The sequence below is a fragment of the Balaenoptera physalus genome (genome assembly GCF_965194825.1).
Source record: "Balaenoptera physalus genome assembly, chromosome: 11".
In the NCBI taxonomy this organism is placed as follows: domain Eukaryota; kingdom Metazoa; phylum Chordata; class Mammalia; order Artiodactyla; family Balaenopteridae; genus Balaenoptera; species Balaenoptera physalus.
The window spans coordinates 4467462-4494755 of record NC_138896.1 but is presented as its reverse complement, the minus strand read 5'-3'; the positions used below and the strand labels follow the sequence as shown (position 1 = coordinate 4494755).

Genomic DNA, 27294 nt, shown 5'->3' with positions numbered 1-27294 from the left:
ATTAAAAAAATAAATTCTGTTTCTTATTCAGGTTACTTCTTGTCCTATGCTGCAAAGACTGATGGCTTCTCATCTTGTACACCTTAAACTTATGCAATGTTATATGTCAGTTATATCTCAGCAAAGCTGGAAAGGGGGAAAAAAAAAAAACCCTGATGGCTTATTGCTTGGATTTGAAATCTTAGTTATATAAATTAGTTATCTCTTGGTTCCAACCTGACTGTGCATGTGTTTCTTTTGTTTGTCTAGTACTTGGGGTTTGGTGTTTGCTCTGGCCACTCCCTCAGCCTCCATGTCTAAGGCCATGCTCAAAGATAACCTTCCCAAATTATAAGTCCTGATCCTAGTGAGGCACTTCAGGCTCTAAAAATCTTCATACAGATGGAAATTGTGCTGATCCGCCTTGCTTTCTTCCCCTCGATTGCAAACTCCTCAAAGCCTGAGATTCATTCTTGCCCCAAGAATGGAACCTACCATAACCCGATACAAATGCTGATCGAAATTTACCAGGGCACACGCTGGTGGCTCAGGCGTAGGACCAGCTCACAGATGTGTTTTATGCGGCCAGAAGCATATTTTAGAGAAACTTGAGTGTCGTCAGGCAGAGCACGATTCCCAGGCTTGAGTATGAGTTCCTGCCACTCCAACAGTCTTAAATCACACCATGTTTACATTGCCTGCTTGTCCCTGAAGGGATCTGAGACTGAGATTGTGAAGCCTGGCTTTTACCATCCGAGTATTTTGTTAACCCTCTTCTGGTTTTGTTGCTGTTGTCGTTGCTTGTTTGCTTGTCTGTTTTAAAGAGAACCCATCCTTCCATCATTTCTAACGTGAGGCTTTCCTGGTGCTATGAGAGCATCACTGCTTACATGTTTAATATGACATTACTTTATTCTTGGTGATAACACAAAGGCAGATATCTGTATTGTCCTATGGGTGTGAGCAGCTCTAACACACTAAAGCCTGTGAGGATGATGGCTTGCTATTTGCAACTCCGGTGAATATGTTTCTGCGTTGATTTAGAGTGACACAGGTGAGAGCAGTCCTACATAGCATAAATGCTCCTCCCATCCTTCGAAGAGTGATGCAAATTCGTTCCTGGCTCTTTGATTATTTTGATGTATGTATTAGCTAGGATTAAGTTTGGTTGCAAGGAATTAAAAAAACAAAAATAACCGTGCTTTAAACTGGACACCTGTTTATTTTGCTCTCACTTTAAGTGTCCAATTAGGTGGTCCAGGTCTGGAATAGGAGCCACAGGAGCTCAGGCTCTTTCTAATTTGCGGCTTCTTTCACCATCTTTAAGGCTTCCACATTGTGATTCATGAGGCTGCTTTAACTCCAGTCATCATGTTCACATTCCATCCAGCAGGAAGGAAACCAGAGCAAGAAAGGGCACATTCCACCTTTAAGGACTCACACAAAATATTTCACACACATCTCCATTTATTTCTCATTGTCCAGGGTTCAGTCATCTGGCCATAACCAGCTACTAGATAAGTTGGGAAATAGGATTCTTCAGATAAAAATTGGAGGTTCAATCACTGCAGAAGAAAGGGAAAATGGACATTGAGAGATAGGTAGGAATCTCTATTTCAATATATATAACAGAATCATTATTTCTATACCTTCACTTTTCATCTCTTGTGCAACAAACACAAAAATATTTTTTCCCAGGAAAAAATACATATGTCCAAACATACCCAAAACATCTGCAGTCAAAGCTGAAAAGTCCTAGTTTCCAGATGTATTATTTATTTTGATAATATCTATGTTTATAGTAAATAATAAATCTTTGCTATGGATTTTCTAAATGCTAAGGTATTTTATATTGAGTGTCTAGGGCCATTTTTCTTTACTGGATTAATCTAATATCCGAGGGATTTACCTGTTGAATTTTTCCATGAAAATGAGTTTAAGTGCTGCAAATAAGCAATTGAGGGGGAAAAAAAAAAAGAAAGATGCACCCACACATGAGTTTCACTTAGAGAATTTAATTAGGAGCTCGCAGCCCACTGGACAGCCCAGAGCCACATCAAGAGGTGTTTCAGAGAGCAAAAGGAAATGGGACAAATAAAAACAGTGGAGCTGCCTGCAGAAGTAGGGAGGTGGCTTCAATGTTATGTACCCTCATCAAAGAGCTAGTCAAGAAACCTGAAGGAAGGACATTTCTGCTGCAAGATATAAATTGGCAGCCCAACTGTGAGGTCAAAGCATCTGCTGACAGATGGTGAGAGCAGAGGGGCATTCCCGCAGTGTGGTGCCTGGGGAGCACTGTTGTGGTTGCTGGGAAAACAGGTGACCTCGCTCTTGTTTGGGACCTGCAGGACTGTAGGATGTTGGCTTGGGCAACAGAGGACCCCACCTGCAGGCTTCCCCTTTGCCCCCAGCAGAGGTATCGGGGCCTGTGGTTGTATCCATCCAACAGGAATCTGCACAACTCCTCTCTATCTGGAGACTTGGGAGCTTCTGCAGAGAGAACTCAACTGTCCTTTCCCATGAGGTCAAGGGGAGAACCGTGACCCTTAGTCCTTGATGCCATCCAAGCAGACCTGGCATCTCTGCAGTGAGACAAGCCATAGCTTTCGCCCTATGAGTAGCAATGCAGCCCAAGAATTGGGCTTTACTCAGGGGCAATCAAACTGAGGGATTATAGAGTAAACAGAACATAGAAGGGGCTCCTGAGCACTCAGAACAAAAGGAAAGGGGCACTCGAAACTCACCAGCTAAGCGGATTGAGGATATAGGTCCACATTCGCCAAATAGGAACAGAAAACAAAATGAAGGGATGGATGATATCAGGACAATCCACAAAACCCTGTAGTCTCTAAAACAGAAATGAGAGGCGGAATATACAGACAATGGCCAGACCATGCATAAAAATAGAGCCCCGACCCACAGCCAGCAGCAAGCAACCAGGAAACCAACCCCTTATCTACAGTAACCAGCCCAGGAAGCCAGTGGCTGTAAGTCAGACTTGCAGGGAGCCTGATTGCTATCTTGAGTAGCAATCCAGAAAGCCAAGCAAGGACTTCTGTGACGATCAGCCCCAAATGGTCAAGACTTTAAGGCAGCTTCTCTAATTTTTGTCCCCTCTTCCAGCTTAGGACTAAACAGAGAAAAACAAACATGCATTCCTAACAAATCACCTAGGATGCTGCACTTCTGGTTGACTGTCTACAGCCCCTCATGCCAGCAGCCCCCATCAGGGCACACCTGAAGCCTCCCTTTATTCCACTCTCCAGCTGTCTCACCCCGCTATCTGCCTTTGAGTCTCTGCCAAAACACAAGTGACGGTGGCTGACTCCTTTGCTATGACAAGCTCAGAATAAATGGCCTTTTCCTGTTCTTGTTTGGTTGGTCTTCATTTATTTCCACAGAAACTATGAACCCTGCAAAACTAACCTCATCCGCTCTCAAAGCAAACTCCCCATACATCATCACCTGTATTATCATTAATTATCACCTTTAGTCTCCTCTCCTGGAAAGCCTTCCCTGCTCTTCTCCACCCATCCATAACATGCCCTTTCTCAAAACCCTGCCACCTCCAAGACGCTACCCCGGACGAGAGGCGACCTTGGCCCACTTTATGCTTATCACCTTCTGAAAGCCCTTGGTATTCCCCATCTCTGGAGTGCATTTGGGGACTTGGATTATTTGGTTCTGTATTATTGGTTGTCTTACTCTCTGATTCGGATGTGTTTGAATGTCCTTCCTACACATTCATTAACGGGTCTTTTACAGCAGCGTTGCTCAAAGTAGGGTCCACAGACAGTGGCAGCAGCCACTTGGAACTTTTGAGAAATGCAAACTGATAGGAGCCTGCCCCCCACCTGTCTAATCAGAGGCTCTCTGGGCAACTCATGCACACTGCAGTTTGAGAGGCACTGCCCTACACCTTCTGGCGCTGTTCTTCGGTCATCGGAAGTGTTCAATGAATACTTGCAGAACTGAATTGATTGCTTCCTTCTGAATGAGCCCAAGCTTCAAATAGAAGCACTGCCTTTTGTCTTCAAGGACGGAACAAATGCCGCTGAACAATACCCCCTTGCCCTGAGAACATGCGGTAAAACACACATTCAGAGGCAGCCCCTCCCCACACATCCTGCCTTCACACACTTGAGAGACTTCAAGAAGCAGAGGCTTTTATCGTCTGTGATGAGTGAGTTAAATACTAGCAAATTCGGACCTAACGGTAGTGCCCAGGCTGCCCACCAGATGGGAGGTTCTTGCAGAAGAAAGGAGGCTAACGACCGTGCAGAGGGCGGGTCCCCACCAGAGGCTGGATCAAAAGCCAGACACTCAAGGGAATGAAGTCTCATAACCTTCGAGCTGTCACCACCAGAGAGGGGGGATATCTCCCAGACAAATCCAAGGTCCACTCTCCCCGGGATGCAGTCAGGAAACTGGCATTAGTGCCATCAAGGCAAAACTGCCAAAAATGAAGTCTTTCTTCCCAAACACAGCTGCTGACGCAAAATCTGGACTCTGTAAGCAGTTGAAACCAATTGGAGAAGTCAAGGCTGTGAAATTCTCTTTCAGGGCAACCTTGAATGAGGGTTGCACAGAGTATGCAGCTACAGTCACCGTTAGAAGAAAATTAGCTGCACAGGCAGATCCTTGTTATGCCTCTATTAGCTTCACTTTAAGGAAGGAAGGCCAGATGACCAAGGGTTTTTTTTTTTTGTTTTTGGGGGTTTTATTTTTTTCTTATTTTTCAGAAAGCCTATGAAGTTGGTAAGGAAAAGGACATCGGAAATTAGAGAAAGAGATTGTAGCACTGGCCTTGCGTGTAGACCTTTGGCAATCAGCGACTCTTCAAACCCTTTCTTTTTTACATCACGGTGTTTTCTCAATGGTCCATAGGTGCTTTGGTAATGGGGGCAGCAAAGAGGGTCCAGGGACAGGCTGTTGAGAGCCACTAGCTGCATGAAAGGATCCAGACACAACCTGATGCAAAATCAGAGCTGTGCTGAGGGGATGGAAGAGGTCCCTTGGGTCCAACAGACTTCAGGTCACACCTGCCCACATAAGCTTGCTTCATTCCAAGAGCAGACTTCATTTGAAACAGGTCATGCTTCTGTTGCACAGCTTTCATGCTCTTCTTAAGAATCACACTGAAATCAGAGAACAGAGTCTGAGGTTTGTTATTGGCAATGCTCTGTATGTTATGCCACCGATGTGAAAAACTGATCTAAAAAAAGCAAGTATATTAATAGCCCAATAATTCCTTCAACTCCCCTCCGAAGGAAAAACATTAAAATTCTGCACAAAGATGTGAGGCGGCCTGCAGACGAGAAGGCTTGTAAATACATTAGAGCTACCTAAAATGTGAGTCTTATCATGGAACCGGCTCAGCAATTAGCCACGCCAGTACAGAATAAAGAACTAAAAGCCAATTATGGGTCCCCTGGGCCCCGGAGAGATTTCATAAAAAATTAATGCCGGGTAAAATAGAAACCATCTAAGCTACAGCTGGCGAACACGTGCGGTGCGCTTTGATCGCCAAGGCCCAGCAGCAAAGAGCATTTTCCACTCTCATTTGTTAGACTGGAACATTCTTCTGTCATACTTCCTGCCTGTGCTGAAAGGCATTTTCAGGTTGGAGACGAAGAGATGGGAAGTGAGGTTGGAGTGAGGATGGTAGGTTGGCCGGCGCTCTCAGAATAACAGGTTGTTCTAACTTGCTCTGGGTAAGCAGGGGGTGCAGAAGATGAGCAGAAATAGCCAAATTCCATGAGGCCGAGCCATGGGAAAGAGCTCTCGGAGGTGGAAGTGTCAGGGCTGAAGGGTCCAGGACTCGAGATAAATGTTGCTGTTTCCCTTCACTGGCGAGCTTAGGGGCTGACTGTGAGCCCTTGCGGGAAAAGCCAATCTCTCTCTTGCTCCCCAAGGAATCCCCTGCAGCACCCAGCAGAATCCCTCCCCCATATGGAGGTCCAATAAAAAAAACACCGGCAAGGGTGGGTAGAGGCACCCCGCCCACAGGGATGGCCTCCACCAGGTACAGTTTTGCCACCTCACTCACCATCTCCTACTCAGTACCCTTAAAAAGCCCTGAGCAGGTGCCTATTTGCCTGTCGCCACTCAGAGGATGGATGGAGGCAACTGGCATCTTCCAGGAGCCCCACTCTAGAGGGACCTTAGAACATGTAGGGTTGAAGGGAGAAAAATTTTTTTTCTTTAAATTTATTTATTTTTGGCTGTGTTGGGTCTTCATTTCTGTGCGAGGGCTTTCTCTAGTTGCGGCAAGCGGGGGCCACTCCTCATCGCGGTGCGTGGGCCTCTCACTATCGCGGCCCCTCCTGTTGGGGAGCACAGGCTCCAGACGTGCAGGCTCAGTAATTGTGGCTCACGGGCCTAGTTGCTCTGCGGCATGTGGGATCTTCCCAGACCAGGGCTCGAACCCGTGTCCCCTGCATTGGCAGGCAGACTCTCAACCACTGCGCCACCAGGGAAGCCCTGAAGGGAAATTTTGAGTAAGGGAGAGACGATGGCTTGGTGAGAGTGTATTTTAGCTGAGACATTGAATTTGATTTCTGAAAAAAAACTTCAGTTCAAGTCTACAAGCAATAAATGCTGGAGAGGGTGTGGAGAAGAAGGAACCCTCTTGCACTCTTGGTGGGAATGTAAATTGATGCGGCCACTGTGTGAACTTGAGTTCAAGTCCCAGATGTGTAACTGACCGGCTGTATGAACAAGTCCCTTTGTCTTCAAGCCTCAGTTTCCTTATTTGTGAACAGAGATGTTGCAGAGGGCTGTTTAGAGAATTAAATAGCCATCATGAAAGAGCTTCAGATGGTATAAGTAGATCACAACTGGGTTTTCTATAATCAATCCCAATTTAAGGAGTAATAGAAGATACAACTGCCTTTTTCAATGAAAGTATTTTGAAGCCAAATATTAAAAATCAAAATAAAATGCTTCTGATTTCTGTATCTTTCTAGGCTGTTCAGCTCTATGACACCCATTATATACATACATAAATACGTATATACGCTTTATGTATACATAAATGTATACATTTTATATATTTGTAAATATACATACATATATATCACAGAATTCCTGCATAATAAAATAATTGTATCCATATGAAAATTAAAATAAATGTAGTGCTAATAAATTATTTATGTAATTTATTATGTATAGAGAGAGAGAGAAAGAGAGAGAGAGAACTTAGTACTATGGGAAATTAAATTAGTACTCTCATGGGACTAGAGACTAAAAGAAGTCATGCCATGTTAGTCTCAAGATGATTTTTTTTTTATAAATTTATTTATTTTATTTATTCATTTTTGGCTGCATTGGGTCTTTGTTGCTGCACGCAGGCTTTCTCTCGTTGCTGTGAGCGGGGGCTACTCTTCATTGCGGTGTGCGGGCTTCTCATTGCAGTGGCTTCTCTTGTTGCAGAGCACTGGCTCTAGGCACGGGGGCTTCAGTAGTTGTGGCACATGGGCTCTAGAGCTCAGGCTCAGTAGTTGTGGCGCACGGGTTTAGTTGCTCCGCGGCATGTGGGATCTTCCCGTAGTAAGGCTCGAACCCATGTCCCCTGCATTGGCAGGCGGATTCTTAACCACTGCGCCACCAGGGAAGCCCACAAGATGATTTAATTAACTTGATTGTGTTCATCTATGACATACTTAATTTTTCTTTTCCTGTAGCACTATCTCCCTCTCAAAATGAGACCTTGCCTGAAGTTTCCAAGTGTATATGGTTGAAATCAATGAAAGTGCGGAGAGAAGAGGTTGGTAGGAGTGACTCAGGTACTGAGTGGATTCACCAACATTGATGGACACCAAGTACTTCTGGTGGATCACGCCCATGTGGTACCGCTAGTATTTCAGATGCTAGTTGAACAACTAGTTACCTTTGTGATAGGAAAAATGCACCAAAAAGAAACACATTCACAGGAGGGACTCTGGCACAGTTGTCCGCAAACCTCACTGCAGAAATTGCCGAGTGAGCATCAAAGAAACGAGAACTTGCTCCATTCCTCAGTTGTATCTTCGTGCCCACACATGCGATTATGCAATGGTCTTTGGCTCGCTTTAGAAATTCGTGGAGCTTATCCAGAAGCTCTGCTGCTGCGATGACCCTGCAGAACATCGAGTCCTCTCCGCTTCCGGCCCGACCTCGCTGGAAGCTCTTCCTCCTGTTTCCAAGTTTAGTTTGTCTCTGCTCTGCTCCCCTTTAGAACAGCCCTGCAGGCCTGGTTCTAGCGCTTCGCCTCGTCAGCAAGAAGATGTTGTGTGACATCGTTGACATCTACAACAGGGAGCAGCAGGGCCCTTGGACAAGTGAGTGCCATAAACTGGGGCACCGCGTTGAAGCTGGCATCCTCGGGCCTCATTAGAGGAGTTTGGTGAGATGCCCAGGCAGGTCTGCCCTTTGACCTGCCTGGATGCGGGCTTCCAAAGACAAAAGCTGGTCCATTCGCTTGTCATACTTCATCTAAAATCCTTCTCTGACCCACTCCCCAGACAGCTTCCTTGTGTTGCTAGGGTTTTCATTTGCTTTGGTTAGAAAGACACCCATACATATTCTCACATACACAACTGCAACCGGCCAAGTATAAACCGAATCCCCCATTGACAAGAGTGAATTGCAGATGTAACTCCTGAAGATCTACTGGACTGAAAACTAAAAGTGCTGATGATGATTCCCCCATACACCAAAACATCCTAAATTACTGACAAGTTAAATATTCACTTCCCTGATAATGAGGAAGTAAAGATAATATCAACTTTTAGAAAAAGTTAAAATATTCATGCGTAGAGGTTGTTCAGTTCACACCTGCCGTTACTGGCAATATTCAATGTTAGCGCTGTGCTAGGGGTTGTACACGGTGTTTTGGATGTACCCTCTTCTTTGATCTTCAGAACCCGTGAGGTAGACACGCTCATGATTGCCGCTCTACAGCTGAGGGAACTGAGGTGCAGAGACATCAAGTAATTTGCCCAAGGTCACACAGGTAGCAGGTGAGGAAGCCTAGATTCTAACCTCAGTTGTCATATTACCCTTGGGACCTGCAGAGCTCCTAATGGACTGCAGCCCACACCTGCACACACATGTGTGCACACATGCACACACACAGGTAGCTGGCACTCTGGCAATTTTAACGAAGCAAGCCTTGTTTGCAGTGCATCCCCGTTATCTGGTGCTAGATGTGGTTTTCAACTGCTGCTGTCCTTTCAATTAACACCTTTGTTATAAATTTGTGAAATTACTGTTAAGTTTCACTTCTGTTGATCATTATGTTCATATGCATTGCTACGTTACCATTTTATTTGCTGCTTTTTCACAATGCTTTATTATCACTGAATGCTTTTTATCCCAACAAGCAAGATAAGTGGGAGAGGTGGTTGTGGGGTCTCTTATTTGCTTCTGTGGTCATGGAGTCTGGGCACCACCAGAGTAAGGAATGGAATTGAACAAACCAAGCAGGCTTTGCCCTGCGTCTGTGCTGGCGAAGCTGTTTATAGCTTCCTAAGCCCTCTCCGCTCTTGATATCTTTAAGTCATCAACATTTTACAAGAAGGTCTCCTCCCTTCAAACTTGCAAGACTTCATCTGTAAGAGATCCAATTCTAGTTGACTTTTCTCATATTTTATATAGTCTTTTAAATTTCAAAAGTCTTGGAGTGTCTTTAAACAAGTCCAGTCAGAACTCTGGAGGCGCCAGGAAGCCAGTGCAGGACTGAAGCATTTTCTGGGTGGTTCTGCAGTCCTCCCATTGCCCCTGGACACACAATCACATCACACACTCACACAGACAGGCACACACTCACATACAGGTACACTTTCACAAGTACCCTTACACACACAAACACACACACACTCAGATCATTTGTTTGCTGGGTATAGAGTTTCAGTTTTGCAAGATGAAGGAATTCTGTAGATTGGTTGCACAACAGTGTGATATACTTGCCACCACTGAATTGTACACTGAAAAATAATTAAGATGGTAAATTTTACGTTATGTGTATTTTGCCACAATTGCAAATAACAATAATAATAAAGACAGAGATATTCACGCGAGTGATAAGCACACAAGTGCATTAGTTCACTCTCACGCCTAAGGAGAAAACAGCTTTCCCCTGTGTGTCCTCCTGCAGGGTCCAGCCATGAGGAGACAGCCCTGCAATCCACTGCTCCCCAGGATGGTAGATGAAGGGTGACGGCAAAGCGCTGGCCAGGGGGAACCACGCCCAGGAAAGCTGAAGCAGGAGAAGCTTCTGCCCTCTGGAGCCGTCACTGGCGCACTGGCGTAGATTCCATCTCTCCTAAAAGAAGACGGAAGGGAGCTCTGTCAGAGGAAGGGTCCTTTCTCAGAAGCCAAGCTCTATTGTGGCAGCGGCTGGGATGGTGCTTTATAAATTCCTTCTTGGGGCTTCAAATGTCGTGGTCAGACGTTGTGAAGGGTCCCCTGAGGCTCCGAGTAAGGTGTGAATGGAGACAGAGGGCCACTCCCTCACCAACTGTTCACAGCTGCGGCTGCATCGTGACTGTAAACTTTTCCCTCAGCCTGCATCTCATCCTACCCCCAGCCCCACCTCCTTCTGGAGTGGAAAGTTTTCCCCCAACTCCTAAGGCTCAAGGGCACTGGAGGAAAAAGTCTCCCCCAAGAGAGGGAGAGGTTGGGAGGTTTGGCATCTTTGAAGACTCATTGTTACTTATATCCACTCACCTCCCTCTGCCACTACATCTATAACCAACAAAATCCAGATCCTATTTCAGCTGGAAAAAGCCAGTAGGGTCCAGACGTGACTGAGATTTTTGTTTGTTTGTTTGGGATGTGAAGTTTTGCATGTAAATCAAATAGAGTCTGCTGGAAAAGTCATCTCCTGAGCAAATAGTCTGCTTCCCGGGAATTGCCAAGTAGGAGAAAGATGGTAGTTTATTTGGAGAGAAGAGTGACCATATCGTATAAGTGAAAACTCAGAATCAAAGAGTCAAATTAAGGGAACTTGGAATCTCTCCACCCCTGCACCTCCTGTTTACCTACAACTCCCAAAGGCTGCTACATGTTTCTGACAGGAGCCAGGTTCCCGAGGTGATGTGTTCAGGCCTTCTTGCCCTGCCCCTGGAGGAGACAACGAGGTATAAATTGCAGCTTTCTTCAAGGTTCAATCGACAGGACTTTGGGATCGTGACCCCTTTGGTTGCAGAGAAATGGGAAGAGGTGCCAGGGCTTATGCACCCGAGAGGATGCACATCTCCCCAGAGGTCCCATCCTGAGCCCGTGAGGCCAGGGAACGTGGGGGCAGAGCTCCATTTTCCCAGTGACCTTCCCGCTGGAGTTTCCTCTCTCCAGGCCATGGCTGTGGCCCTACAGCAATGCTGGGAAGGGAGCGCGAGGGACTGGCCCTACTGTGATGAAAGGTCCACTGCTTGATGGGTCAGTGCTGGAACTGTTTGCTCTGAGGTCACCTTGTCTCTGCTCTAATCTGCCTGGGTGGGCGTGGGGAGGCTCTGAAGAAAGGAGTCCCCACCGGAGCCCTGCCCACTCTCCTTAGAGAGGCCACGAGGCTGGCCTGGCTGCATCGGGGGCCTCCAATTTCAGGAGTCGGCCCACCACTCCTTGACCTAGAGGCATGGCTCGAGGTGCCTACGGTGTACAGTCAGGGTGGTTTATGTCGAGCGCCTGCTTCCTCCTCGGAGCCTGGAGACTGGTCTGTGCCAGGCAGAGGGGGCCTCTGTGAGCAGCTCCAATAAAACTCCTGGGCTCCGGGTCTCTGATGATCTCCCTGGTGACATCATTTCACACGTGTTGTCACAGCCTGTAGCTGGGGAGTCAAGCGTGGGCTGTGCGACTCCAGCGGGTGAGGACTGTTGTCACTTTGTACCTGGCTTCCTTTGGCCTTTGCCCCACGTGCTTTTTCGCTTTGCTGATTTCGCTTTGTACCTTCTTACTGTCCTAAATCATAGCGGTGAAGATGACAGGCTGGTGGGTCCACCTTGTGATTCATTGAACCTCGGGTGGTCTTGGGGCCCTTCCCCCCAACACAGGCGTGGTGGCGCCATCTTTGCAGGTTGTGTTTCCCTGACCCCTTTGTTATCTGATTGTAATTGACTGCAGCAAACAGTCAATTTTGGGAGTGAGGACAGGGAAGAAAGAAATGAGCTAGAGTGGTCCTTCCTCCTGCGGGAACCCAGAGTGTTTCTGGTAAAGAGTGGAGCTCTGGTGGCTCCAGTCTCCGCCACATAACCCCAGCCAGCGTGCCGTGATGGCACCACGTCCTCCCTGCTCTTGCTGCCTCATCTGCCCCTACTTGGCACCTTGTCTTTTCCATCACCTGTGTAACCAATCTCCTGTGATAAATTCCCTGTTTTAAAAAGACCTCAAGTCATTTTTGTTTTCCTAGCTGAACACCAGCTGCTACATTCCTTAAATACATACACTGTGCCACCTCCATGCCAAGCAAATGATGTTCAGAAACAAGACACCTTAGACCTGAGTCTATGCACCCAGCTGCTCCTGCAAAGGTCACATTTTCTCGCCCAGCAAAGGCTCACCGTATGGTCAGAAGACTTTGTGCTGATTTCTAAGACACAGAGCTGTGGGCTAAGGGTCTGTAATGTGGGTGGGCTTCAACCACCCATGCTAGGGCTTGGTGCCCTCGGACACTCTCTTACTGACACTATTTGTTGGGCAAGGGAAAGCCATTGTGTGCTTAATGCTCCTGGGCTGGTGGTTTGGTAGAGCTAGAAAGTTAACCAGCATGCATGCATGTTCACACAATAATCAGTGAGTCTCAGGCCAAAAGCGTCACTGTGGTAGTGGTTTTGAGGGTAGCAAGCCTGTCCCAAAGGCACAACACAGCCAGGAATCCCAGGGGGACCTGGCAACTGTGTAACCTAATCTGGAGGGGGTAGGGCTGACCACTCTTCCGCGGACCCCACGTCGGCAAGGGTATCTAGGAATCCAGGACACTCCTGGTCCAGGGTTTTAGGGAAAATTCTATATCTCATCTTAGACATGATGAGTTGCAAGTTATCACTGGGACATGCCAAGTGAAGATGGCTGGTGGGCAGTTAGAGAGGGGAGTCTAAAGCTCTGGAAAGATTATGACTAAAGACCTAGATGTGGGAGAAGTCAGAATGGAAACTGGAATCATGGTGGTTGCTGAAATTATCAAGGGAGCCTGTGTAGCATATGGAGAAACTCCAGAGAGTGTATCTTTCAGAGGCCGGGGGAAAAGACCTTCAAGGCAAGAGTGGGCAACAGAGTTCAGCGCCTCCAAAGGTTAAGTAAATGGGAACTGGATCCTGTCCTTTGGATCTAGCGCAGGCCATGGATGACCCTGAACTACAGTTTCAGTAGAATGATGGGGGCAGAAGCTTGCAATGAAGAGGGGAGAGAAGGAACGATAGCTGGGGGATGTGGGTTGAGGAAGCGTTTCTTAAAATACTAAAGAGACTTGAATACATGCTGATGGGAGGGAACTGCTAGAGACAGGGAGCCTGAGGCACAGGAGGGAGAGTGGAGAAGCCGTACAGCAAGGTCCTGAAGAAGGTGACAGGGAACGCAGGCAAAGGGGGGACACAGCACACTTGGCCATGGACAAGGTGGGAACCTTTCTACTGCAGTAGTTAGAAGAAACAGGGAAAAGATGGGTAAGTTTGCAGGCGAGTTCATAGATTTGGTAGCAAAAAACTGAGAGAATTCCTAAACAATGGCATCTTTTTTTTCCCCTAGTAAATTAGATCAAGTGACGGGGTCAGAAATACGAAGACAGTAAAGAAGGTTAGAAATAGCCATGACTGGAAATAGGAGTCTATAGAGAAATAAAGACTCAGAGGAAAAGAAAATATGGAAATTTTTAGAAGGAAATTTTTCTTTTCTTTTTCTTCCATTATTTGAAAAGAAACCAAAATGGTTTTCAGGAAAAAAAATTTAATTTTCTAATTTTTGTAACACTCTTAAAGGTATTTACTCATCTTCCCTCCAGCTGGGCATCCCTCCCCACCCCCGCCCTGCAGGAAATCTTGTGGTTAGGTGGTGGCGGAGGCTCTGTGGATGGTTCTGGAATGTAGCCCATGCCCCTCAGCTTTATTTACCCAACAAGGACACTTTCCTTGCTGTGCACGGTCACAGCTGTCTGTGACTTGTCTGTAGGAGGGCAGACCCTCCCTCCTGCCAAGCCGCACCAGCCACCCTTGGAATCCTGGCGGGCAGAAACGTTCCCTTGTGAAGGAAGACCCCTCCTTCCCAGCCTTCGGACCAAAGTGGGTGAGGGGAAGGGGGTGGAGTCTGCAGGGGGCTCCCAGCCACCAGGTTGGGAGGGGGCGGCTGAGCTGGAGGTAGGGATGGCGAGAAGCAGGGTTGGGAAACTGGAAGAAAGGGGGGCCGGGGTGGGGGGACATGCCAGAATAACAGCAGGATGGCTGGGGTAAATAGCAAGTCCTGGAGACGGCTGCTTCTCCAGCTGTCAAGAAGGGGGAGGAGAAAACGCTGCGGGATGGGGGGAGGAAGGGGGGACTCAGGAAGTTATTTAAGAGCTAACTTTCTTGTCGTTTAGCCTGTGTCCTTTGGAGGGAGTACTCCAGAGCCGCCCAGAGGCAGCCTGCGCTGGGACACCTCGGGAGGGGACCGCAGGTAAGCAGCAGCCCCTTCTGCCCGGGCATCCCGCAGCCCTGCGTCCACCTCCTGCCCCTGGGTTTCCGGGCCGATCTGTCAGCTGGTGCCCGGAGTGCAGGGGCGCGGGGATCGAAAGCAGCCCCACCGGTCCAGTTCCGTTCTTCGCCCCTCACTCCGCATCTACCCAGCCGCACCTCCGAGCGGGCCTTCTCTCACGTATCCCGCGAAGCTTCCCTAAAGGCGCTGCTGGCTGAAAAGGGCCACCAAAGGGGCAACTGGGTTGCTCCGCCAAAGGACAGCCCCACCCCTTTCTTCAGGGGAGCGGACTATGGAGAGAGGATGCAGAAGGTTGCAGAGAGGGGCAGGCAGGGCCAGGTAAGAACACCTGCTTGGCTGGCACTGGGAGTGGTCCAGCTCGGCTCTCCATCGCTGGCACCCCATCCCCCCAGCCGCAGGGAGCCGAACTTGAGCACCTCCCCCAGCCCAGACCTGACAAGGAGGCGACGCTTCTGCCCACCTGCGCTCACCCAGCCTGGCCTGCACCCGCGGAGCACCTGGGGCGCCCCAGTCTCTGCTTTAATGGTCCTCTCTCCCAACGGGCTACTGCACCGCTCTGCAGTACTCTGTCCAAAGATTCCCCTCCGCTAGCCACCCTGCAGCCCACCCCGGCCATTCCCCACCAGAGGAAGGCTTTTTCCTGCCTTCTCTCTATCCTTAACCCTTCTCTCTCTCCTCCCCCCACCCCTTAACCCACTAGAGCCTGTAAATCTGACCGCAGGTATTTATGGATACCCACTCAGACTTTACACTCCCAAACGCTACTGTCTGCTTCCAAGCCCCAGTGCCTTAGGAAGCGGCTCCAGCTGTGCTGCCTTTTTGCTCCACACGTTTCTGGGACAGTCTACTCCCCTTGCCTCTGTAAGGGCTGCTCCTCATCTTCTGAGGGTGCAGAAAACAGCCGAACAAGCAGAGTCGTGACTGGGTAATCCAGGTGATCAAGAGGAAAGCTTCACTGGGGCCAGAAACAAGGTCTCCCTTCATTTGGTCTGTTGGTCAACAAGTACCAACTGTACCCTGACAGGAGGTGTGGTGATTAAACTGGTTGTTTGTCCACACAAACTCCAAAGGAAAGGGAAGCAGGCTTGGAGAAAGGGCGGTGTTAGCTGACCGAGTAAGTTTTAGCGAGCGGGCTATTTATAGGCCTATTTAATATTGCAGCGGCCTCCGCCTCATCTACCCCAAATCTCCCCTCCCTTGTCCTGCTCCCTGTGGCCCTGACTCCAAAGCAGTGACCACCTTCTCACACCCTACCGAGTGAGTTCACTTAAGAATCTTGTTGGGCTCAACCGTACCACCCCCTAGACTGGAAGCTTTCAAGGCAAGCATCCTTCTTTTTTGTTCTCTGATGTACCCCAAGTGCCCAGAGCGCATAGGGGGGCCCTCGATAAATATTGGCTGAATTAACTTGCAGACGTGAATGCTTGAAAGGATGCCACTGATCTGGACGTGGGTGTATGAGTTTATTCTTACAGTGACGTAGGCCTCATAAGTCTATATAAAATGGGCAGAGGTATATGCATAGGATAGCAAACGTTTCTTTCAAGAGATTGCCTTTAGGGGGAATGAGAAAAAGACGCTGCTTTCCAAAATCTTTTACATTTTTCGTTTCTTCAAATAAGCCCTCTTTCTTCTGCTTTCCATATGTTTTGACAAACACGAAATCTCCCCGAGATCCTTGGGGAACTGTACTCCATCATTACACTCATCCTTCCTGCCACATCTCAGGGTTCATTTATGCGAAACTCAAAATGTGTTGCTCAAGAGCCATCACAGACAGATAAGTCTCCCTGTTTTTGAGTCCTTATCACAAATGCAACTGGTTTCACTTTCCTTCCTGTGCCTCCTTTTCTCCCCACAAGGAGCCTGTGAGGCTGAGAATGTCGGAGTCCTCGGGGGCCACCTTTGGAGGCAGGAGAGCCATCCCCCCCAACACCTCCAACGCATCAGAGAATGATCCCCCCACCGTGGAGCTGCAGGGCCTGGTGCCCCGGAGCTTCAGCCTGCAAGGTACAGTCACCTCCCGGGTCGCCCCGGCCGGCCGTCCCCTCGGGTGCTGGCTCAGCACCCTCTGTCTCCACCGAGCTCCCACAAAAACTGGTCCCCTGCCAGTCTCTGGTTTTAAAGAAAGGCCTCCCCAACCCTCTTTGGGGTGGTAAAAGCACCAAAGACCAGGATTCTTGTCCCAGTTCTGTCACCTAATGGCTTTGTAATCTCAAGGAAGTCACCTCTGCAAAGCAAGGGCATGAGTTGAGTCTTCTGCCAGCCCTCCTGTTTTGTTTTTAAGAATGTTCTCTAGCTGGAAGTTTCCACTCCCAAAACACTGCGGCTTTTGTGATTGTCTAGCTCACACCTCCTTCCTGCCCCCTCCCCGCATCCATCGCTGTGAATCTCAGAGCTGGTGAGAGATGCTGGACCCTGACGGTAATGGAGATGGAAGCCCTCTGCTTCTCTCCAGAGCAGGCTGGGGGGCAGGTGAGGCGAGCTGCTTCCTCCGCTCTTGCCTCCGCCCATCCGGAGGGACCTGCTCTGGGAGCAGCCGCCAGCCGCTGACCTCCACTCAGCCCTGTCAGCTGTGACAGCGCCCAGGTACCAGCAGTGGCTTGGTGACACAGACACCCTTCCCTTGGGCCACGGCAGGGACATTCAGACTCACGTGCCTTGAATGGCATCCAGCGGGGAGCACATTTTGTCAGTTGCACACAGGTACCCAAACCCACTTTTGCTCCTGAGGGGGCTCTGTGTATGGTTTCACTGGGGGGTGAACACCCACTTGTAGGGGTAGGTGCCCACGACCACGCTGTGCTGTGTGGTTAATCTGCCTTGTCTGAAAGAGATCAGAGGTTGAAAGCAAAGGGAAAGGACAATGTTGATTACGAACAAACCCAGAAAGTCAGAGAACAGCCTGGGTCTGGTGGGCAAGTTTGATTGTGTTAGTATCATGTCTGGACGGTGTGATATCCAATTGTGAAGACAGAGAGATATCCAGTACCACCCGTGGGGTACCATCCAAACTGGTAGCAGGAGGCTTACAGAACTGAAGGGCATCTTCGGTTGGATCGAGGGGCCAAGACAAGGTGTGGACTTGGAGTTCTGAGCTCTCTCCCTACCAGCTGCTGCACTCTCTAAAACGCCACCATTAGAACCACAGAAATGAGTTTTAAAGGACTTGCTAATCAACTCACCTAAATCCCCACGTTATAGGTTGGGAAACGGAAACCAAAGTATAAGCACTCGGTGTTCACTCCTTCACTGCTCGGGCTAGGAGCCTTCCTGCCTCCCTCCCTTCCTTCCTTCCTTCCTTCCTTCCTTCCTTCCTTCCTTCCTTCCTTCTTTTTAAATGCAAATAAAATTGGAAAGTGTACAGATGTCAAATTACCAAGCAAGTTATCTTGGTGTATTCAGTTTTCTAGCCAAATTCCCCTCTGGCAGAGAAGACTCTGGGACCCAGGAGAGGGGGGCAAGTGCTGGAAGAAGTGGGTGGGGGGAGCAGAAAGAGAAAGGGGCACAGGAGAAATGGGAGGCACCACTGAGGCAGTGAAGTGTAGCAAAGGGTCCCCTGGTCCAGGACTCAAAAGACCTGGGGTCTTGTCCCACATCTGCCACTTGCTCACCCTGGGACCCCCGGCAAGTCATGTAAGTGTTCTGAGCCTCAGTTTCCCCATCAGCAAAATGGGAGCAATACCTACTTCACAGTTGCCGTGAGGATCAAATGACCAGTGGCTGTGAGGATACCCAATCAATACATGCTCATTGATTCAGAACGTGCAGATTATCATACCTCTGCAAGGTCAGGAGCCCACCCAAGGGAACCCTGATTCTAAGGGGAATATGTGCAGCCTGCAGCCCCCATAGAATTAAAATGGACCAAAATGTTGCCAGTAAGAAAACTGCCAAAGAACTTGAGCACGTAGGTCAATTTTTTAAAACCTGGGAATACTGGTTTTTTGGTAACTTATTTTTGGAGGCAGAGATGGGGAGTTAGTTTGAACTGAATTAGTTTGAAAGATCAGTCATTATTTGCTTGGCAGTCATATGTGTCCACAATCCAAGTGACATTCTGGGGTACTTAATACAGGCCCTGGCATAGGAGTGTGTGTCCAGTGAAAAATCAATCCCTTGAGCAATTAATGACTCATCAGCCCTAGAGTCATTGTAACCTTATTATTATGAACAGGTTCCAGGTTTCATAAACATGCATTCATTTAGTAGTTCTCATACAGATGAGCTAAGTGCTACATGCTCTGAAGATAGGACCTCTGAACCCAGGAAGTATAGCAGTAAGTCCCAGATGAGTAGAACAGAAGAAAAAGAACACTGTCTTGATCAAGGAGGTCCATTTCCCAGTTCTCCTTCACATTTCAAATCTCTGTTTAATTGTACTAAAAGTGGGTGTCCTGGGACGAAGTCTGTCAAGTTGTCCCCAAGTCCCTGCTAAGACCTAATCACATGGGTTTAAGTGACATCTTCTTGCAGTTTCCTCAGTGGCCACTAGTGGAGGGCTTGTACCTCCCTGATCTCGTCTGAGGATGACTGCTTCCAGGATAACAAAGCCCTAAGACAAACTCTCCACATGTGTTTCATGGAAGCTTTCCAGAGTGTCCCTTTAGCATGCTACTCTTGTGAAATTGACTGAGAAGGGCAGAGAGGCAAGAGGGGGAAAATGCCAGGTTTTTCCCTTTGAATAGTCTTGTGGCAATCGATGTATATAATATATATTGAGTGTGTGTAATGCCTTTAATTCACAACTTCAGTGAATATTTGGTTAAGAATTATTTTTGCCTGTATTTCAAAATGTATGAACGTACATAAGGTTCCTCCCATGTGGCAGCATGATATTTAAGAAACACTGAGATATTTGAGGTGACAGTGGAACCCCGGAGATGGGACCAGTCAGTTCATGGAGGTGTTTGATGTCCTCCTGTGTTTTTAGGGATCCTTAATGCCCCCTTTGAACTCAATTGTAGCCGAGAAACATATCTGAAAATCCCCTCAGATTGTTTGGATTTGCATCCATTTCTAATGTTTTGCATGCTCATTTGGTGTTTCTGAAAATCTCTCTAGAGCCTTCTTGGTCTCAAAGGTTATTTTAGCAGGAGATGTTCCGGAAGATAACCTTATATTCTTGGGCTGGTTTGACTCTGTGTTATTAACAGTAGGTGATCCATTTGCGGAAGTAATTATAATACTCATTTGGCAGGTCTAATGCAATTTGAATTCAAACTGGAAAGCAAGCTAGATCTATAAAAAAAATCAAATGCAAGCGGGATCTAGTATTTTTCAGGGTAATGGGGTCTGTGCCTTTCTGATCGTCTCCTCCCTCCCATGACTCCACGTCAGAACTAAATCAACTAACTGACTAGTTAGTCATCCATCTCGCCTTTGTGCAGAGTAAACCTCTCTGGATTCGAGGTTATTGAAAGAATAAAAAAGGCCTTCAATGTATGATTAAGAGACGATGTTGTATAGAAACAGTTCACACTTTCCACTTGATTTGTGGGGAAATGTTTAATGATTATGTCGGGAACGACACCAATCTCTCTCTGGGGACACAAAAATGAACACGTCAATACCCGGCCTCAAGCAACCGTCCACCTAGTAGAAGAAACAAACAAATAAAAGGAATGACCAGTGGTGTCGGAGGAGTGGGAAAGAAGGCGAGGAAGGTTTCGTAAATACAGGACACCTGAGTTAGGTCTTAGACGATGGGCAGGAGTGCTCTAGGCAGAAAAGTGCCTGGAAGGGCATTTCTAGCAGAGGGCACAGTGTATGTCAAGTAGTGAGGACAAGAGAGGGGAGATGAGTCTGAGAAAAGTCAGCAGGGATCACATCATAACAGGCCTTGAAGACCTTACCTTTCCTCCTGCAGAGACAGGGGACTTGCAAAGGATTCTAAATAGCAAATGACATAATCAGAATTATGTTTATAAAAATAATGATAATAGTGAGGAGAAAATGGAGAGAAGGAGACACATCTGGAGGCTGTTGAGATACTTCAGGCTAGAGGAGAAATAGACCAACAGAGAAATAGAAATAGAGAAATAGAGGGATTTTAGTCCCTGGAAAAGGTGTTAGACTCATTTCACTCATTCTAACTTCTGCTGAGCATTTCTTATACAGAGTACAGGACATTTTAATAGCAACAGTTAAAAACAATAAGCTGTTTAAGAAAATGTTTTTAATGATTCAAATTAATGATAGTTTAAAATTCTGGGTGCCCAAAAGGAATATGAGAAAGGAAACTTTACCCTGTTGTTTTCACCATAAACAGACCTACCGCCTCATGGACAGTATTTACACCTATAGTTTGGTAATAATATTACCAAAGATTGCATGGAGATCTCAGTTCACTAGGGAATTCCTAGGATATGAACCTAAACATTTAACTGATTTAAAGATTCCATCTGTGACAGGTATAATCATTCTCTGAAGAATATCTTTACCACCTAAGGTGAAAATAATCCACTTTTTTCATATTAGGGGAAGGGTAGGAAGACAGGGAGGCAGCTGGCTCATGAGGAGAGATTTTTTTTCTCTAGCAGTCCATTTTCTGATGTTTTGGAATTAGGCTAAATCGCGTTAGGTAGACTTTTGAAAGCTGTCACTTTGAAAGAGCAAGCTGCCAAGTTTCCAGCTACAATATCTCTCTCAAAACCAAAAAAAAAAAAAAAAAAAGTAGCTTAGCAATGAGATGTTCTGTTCTGTTCTGCCAGGAACTGGGCTTGGACAGGGAGGAGCAAATTCCTTTCCTGTTTGTGGCGAATGGAGCCTGGGTGATGAGAAAGCTCTTTCAACCTAAACTACGTGTTGTTAAGCCAAGAGACGAAGCAAAAATCAATATTTTAGCTTAGTAAATGTTTACTGAGTGCCTGCTACATGGGAAGGAGCAATGGACTAGAAAAAGAACTATGATATTTTTATGCCTATGATCATATCTCATGACACCATCTGTATAGAGTCCTTGCGATTATCAGGTATTATAAGAACCAAATACTTGACTTGATCTGTGGGTGACTCTCTATGAACAATGGAAGAAAAGGTATTTATTCAGTGGTGTTGGGGACCTCACCTCATTCCCCAAGACTTGGGGTAACCCTCAGTAACTCCATAGACCTATTGGGAGATTACATTGGAGAGAGGGCAACATGGCTGCCATTTTCTTCTCCTTCCAGACAATAACGCCCCTGCCTATTACCCTTCTGTATGTCTTACACATTTGGCTGCAGTCTAGAACATTATTTCTTTAAACTTGCCACCTCTCAGTGTAGCTTTTAATCTTCCATAGCTTAATCAAGTTTTATTCTTTTTTTAAATTAATTTTTATTGGAGTATAGTTGCTTTACAATGTTGTGTTAGCTTCTGCTGTACAGCAAAATTAATCAGCTATACATATATATAATCCCCTCTTTTTTGGATTTCCTTCCCATTAGGTGACCACAGTGCATTAAGTAGAGTTTCCTGTGCTATTTACTAGGTTCCATTAGTTATCTGTTTTTTTATTGTTTTTTTTTTTAATTTTTTTTTTTAATAGTCTTCGTTTCTGTGCGAGGGCTTTCTCTAGTTGTGGCAAGTGGGGGCCACTCTTCACTGCAGTGCGCGGGCCTCTCACTATTGCAGCCTCTCTTGTTGCGGAGCACAGGCTCCAGACGCGCAGGCTCAGTAGCTGTGGCTCACGGGCCCAGTTACTCCGCGGCATGTGGGATCTTCCCAGACCAGGGCTCGAACCCGTGTCCCCTGCATTAGCAGGCAGATTCTCAACCACTGCGCCACCAGGGAAGCCCTAGTTATCTGTTTTATACATAGTATCGATAGTGTATATGTGTCAACCCCAATCTCCCAATTCCTCCCACCCTCAAGTTTTATTTTTTTAATTTTTTTTTATTTTATTTTTTTCAAGTTTTATTTTTTAAATGAAATGTTTCTCTTAGATTAAATTATTTTAATATGAATTTTTAAGAACTTATTTAGGAAATTTTTACTTATCATTGACTTAGTTTCTCCCTACGTAGGGTACCACTGTGATTTCCTATGATTTTTTTCTTTCTTCCTGAAGGCACTGACTTAGCGTGATATTGCAATAGAAAAGGTAAAGAGCACTTGGAAAAGATAACATTTTAAAGAATTCCATGTTTTGAATTAAACGTTGTCAAATGCACAGTAACGTAGACTACATTATTTTAAAACAAACTCTTAATATATATTTAGTATATATATACTTGTTTTCACTATGAAAAATCTAGTTGGGCTGGCCAAAAAGTTCGTTTGGGTTTTTCCCTAAGATGTTACCCAATATAAACCCAATATAAAAACTATGATGGGGGCGGGGGTGGGGGGGCTTAGGTTTTATATACTCAAAGGAATTCATTAGCACTTTTGCTTACCCTTTGTTATAAGTGGTCTAAGTGAACTGTGAAATTTTCATTTTATTCCAATCTGAAACAAAACTGCTGGTCTGGAGGCTTTGTGTTATAAGACCCCGTACATTATCTTCAACAGTATATAAACACAGTCCTGAAACTGGCATATTTTGAGAATGAAATTGTCTGATAAGTTACTTAAAGGACTTGTATGGTTAATACTGTGATAAATGGAATAACCTATTTTAAAATGACTAACCAACTCCTAGTTCCAAATTTTCAGATATTATTAAATGTGTTTAAAGTGAAAAGTGGCATATTTGCTACGGCAGTTTTGCACATTGCCCCAGGCTCAGTAACAAGGTGATTAAGACATGGTCTGGTCCTCAAGGGGCTTACAGTCTCCTAGATAAAATCACTTATATTAAGATAATGCTAAGTGACTAATGATAATAGACTTTTTTTAAAAAGAAAAATATATTCTGGCAATTGAGAGGAGAAAATGACTCCATCCACCTCTAGATATTCAGGAAGAGAAAAGCAGGCCTGTCTGCTGAGAAGATAGGCAATGTAGCATTTTCTTATTTAATCCCACCATTTTGCAGATGAGGAGACTGAGGCACAAGTTTATGTAACTTGTCCAAAGTCACAAAGTAAGTGTCAAAATTGGAATCTGTGTCCAGGTAATCTGACTCCAGAATCCATACTCTTACCCACTGTGCTATTCTACTTCTAGCAATAACAACATAATAATAATAACTTGGAGAATTTACTAGGTGCCAGATACTATGCTAAAGCACTTTACATACATTTTTTTTTCCATTTAATGCTTACACCAACCCTATGAGGTATTTCATTGCCTTTCTAAAAATAAGAAAACTAGACTCAGAGAGATTAAATAACTTTTCTGAGGTTGCACAATTAGTAAACAGTGAAGCATCTCCCAAAACGTATTCTGAAAAATCCTCCACAAAGAAATAGTTCCCATGGCTGTTTAACTTTGGAAAGCATTGCACCTGTAGGAGGTTTGCGGTGCACATCAGCATGTGACAGTCTGCCATAAATTCTGCAAGAATCCTGATTAACTTTGGTTAAACCAGCACTTCCCAAACTTGTTTAACTATGGAACTCTTATTCTTCCAATACCCATCTATACACTCCGCACGGCACTACCACAAGGACAGACTGATTTTTTTCTTTTTTTTTTTTTTTGGATGCGCCGTGAGGCTTGTGGGATCTTAGTTCCCCGACCAAGACCAAGGATTGAACCCGGGCCCTCGCAGGGAGAGCGCAGAGTCCTAACCACTGGGCCACCAGGGAATTCCCAGGATGGACTGACTTACCCAGACTCACTAGACATTAACCAGATTTGCTAGACTGGAGCGTGGAACCGGAAAGCCAGGGTTTTCATTTGCAGTGAGAACTGGAACCAATGAGAACCAGATACCAAAGACTTGACTCTCTCCAGCTTTATCTTTCCGTGTGGGCAGACCTGCTGGGGGCAGCCAAGACCTAAAGCGAATACACTGGTTTTTAGGGGCACGTCGTCACAGGGGTGGGGTGGGAAGAGCTGAGGCAGACCCTGGCAGTGCGCCAGGACCAGGGCTTTCACTCCCTACAGGCAGACTGGACCCTCCCCATCCCTCACCTGGAATTCCAGCACTGCCACTGCCCAGTCCGTTTTCCCCTCTGTCACCGGAAGAAGCAGTTTATGTTTGCATAGGCACAGATCTAACCATGTCCGTTTGCTCTTTCAGATTCTTCACTGCATCCCCAGTGCAATTAGACGCCACGCTCCTTAACACGGTCTGCAAGGCTTGCAGGAGCAGCTCCTGCCTTCCCTTCCACTGTGGTCGCACTGCTATGCTCTAGCCAGCCAATCACCTTTCAGCTTTTAAAGTAAACCATACTGTCTCTCCCCTCAGACTTCACTCATCCTCCTCTCTTCCCCACCTCTCTTTTTACCTGGAAAACTTGCTCAGCTTTCTGACCCCTGCTTATACCTCACTTCCTCCAGAAAGCTTCTTTAATCGCCCCCCCCTAATCTGGGTTAGGGGCTCCTAGCCAGAAACCCTCCCCTACTCAGACTCCTATACTTCCTTTGTCAGGGTGTTCATGACACTATATCATAATTACCTGTTCAGTCTTTAGTATCTACCACTGTGCATTTACTTAAGTTGCATTTATTTGTTGGTGCCCTAATCAACATCTATATCCCTGTCTTGAATGGCAACATAAAATAGCACACTTATGAAATTCCTGGAGATCAGGAAGTTAGGGAGGATGTTAATACAGTGAATATATACTTAGGGTCTAAAGTTATCTTAAGAATTCAGAGCAATTAACCAAATACAATGGGATGAAATTTAATGTGAATACATGTAAGGCCTTAAAACTGAGCTAAAAAGAAAAAAACAGTTGCATTGATAGAAATGGCTGAATAACAACATGAGAAAATGACTTATAGGGGTCTGGACTGAGTTTTAATCCACTACTGGTAGAAGTGACATCAGAATGTATTTTTAAGCGTTTTGCTTCATCAGATGCTTAATGTAAATCAACAATAAGAGTATTCAAAACACTAATGGTATCTTGGACTGAAATCATAGAAATATACTATTTATTTTGAAAGACGCAGTGGTCTTATTGGTTTTCATCGGAAAAACCATAACCAGAGTAATGTACTTAATTCTAAGAAAAATGCTATAAGAGAGAAATTCATAAAATGGAATATGTATATTTCAGAACACAGTAATGGGTAGAAGGTCTGGAAATAATTTCTTAAAGAACAGTAGAAGATATGGAGAATGTTTTACTCAGAGAAACCCTAACAATAGTCTTTGTATACCAAAAAAGTGACAGATGAAATGAATAGAACATATTCTATATTTACGCAGAAGTTGGAACCAGGATCTACGGTTAGAAAAATTACAGGGAAGAAGATGTCAGTTCATCTTATAAGGATTTTTCAAATAATTGGGTGGTTTAAAAATGGCCTGTTTGCTTTATAAGATAATGGGTTCCTTGTTCAGATGGAGGCTAAAAGCCTAAGTATTAGGATTTTCATGGAGATGTTTCGTACAGTACATAGCAGGTCTACCAGATGGTCCAGAAAGTACCTTTGCCCTCTGAGATTCTGTGAGAGTGCAGTATCAGTATATTCCTTCCATTGGTGCTGATGAGTGGAGAGCTGATTAAACCCTTTTCTGAGGAATTAGGTTTTTAGACATTTTTAAAAAATAAAACAAAACATTATTAAAAGTCACAGTGCTAAGAAAGAGGGCCAGATGAGTTGATTACTGAGGCTCTCCTCTTGGGACATTTATGATTCTCCAGCTCTTTCAGAAGCTGGTTTAGCACTGGGGATTGTGACCTTAATAAGACCAGAGAACTTAGGAGGAAGGCAGCTTGGAAGAGAGAGCTATAGAAATAAACATCTTCAGACCACAGCATAATGGAAGGAAACTGCCCTTCAGGGGACCATGTACTACAGGGTTCTGAGATGAAGCAAAAATAAAATTGCATCTTGCACTTTCTGTTTGCTATAATGTTGCAGCCAGAATAGCCCATTGAGCACCATGTAAAATATAAGGTGGCACCATCACAGTTCATAGTCAGCAAGCTCAAAGGAAGCCTCTGGTCCCACTATGCACCAGGCATAGAGTCAGACCCATTGCGCTGTTAGGTCACTGAATCTTTGTAGAAATTCTCAAGATATTAGTATCTTCATTTTAAAGGTGAGAAAACTCAGCTTCTGAGAGGCAACATCCCTTACCTAAGTAATTATGAGACCTGAGATTCAAACTCAGGGTTACCTGGACTTTGAATTCATCAAGGGTGTTGCAGGGACTCCTAGACTTTAGACCTATAGAGTACCTTAATGAACCCAATTTCTCCATTTTGCCTATGAGAAAAAATGAGGCCAGAGAGCACCAGGGGTCCTGCACAGGATTCCTGTGTAAAAGCAGGGGAAATCACTGAGTATTTCAGGGTGAAGCCCCAGCTCTCTGTGTACACTGAGTTCACAGCCATGAGGACAAACCATGCAACAGTCAAGTCCAGGAAAAAGGAGGGAAGGCAAGAGGCCAGCGCACACTGCCCACCTCGCCCAGCACGCTCTCCAGTGCCCCTTTAGAACTCCAAATGCATACACAGAAATCTGTCTTTAGACTAGATCTTCTAAACTGCAGTGTAGACGGGTAGTTAGAACTACCTTCACATTCAGTGATCATTTGCAGAGGGAATGGGGAAAAAGCAAGAGGAGATCTAACTTTTATCCAGTGCTATCATGTCTCAG

The 27294-nt window shown here is 45.8% G+C and overlaps 1 protein-coding gene across 2 annotated transcripts in view; it reads left to right on the top strand.

The window, feature by feature from the left end:
- Nucleotides 1-14513: 14513 nt before the first annotated feature.
- F13A1 (coagulation factor XIII A chain) overlaps nt 14514-27294 on the top strand; it is a 180964-nt gene continuing 168183 nt past the window's right edge. For both annotated transcript variants that reach the window (XM_082413293.1, XM_082413292.1), the window contains exons 1-2: nt 14514-14601; nt 16503-16650. In XM_082413293.1, the coding sequence (XP_082269419.1) occupies nt 16521-16650 (130 nt within the window). In that variant the 5' untranslated portion in view covers nt 14514-14601; nt 16503-16520. The remainder of the gene's footprint in view (nt 14602-16502; nt 16651-27294) is intronic.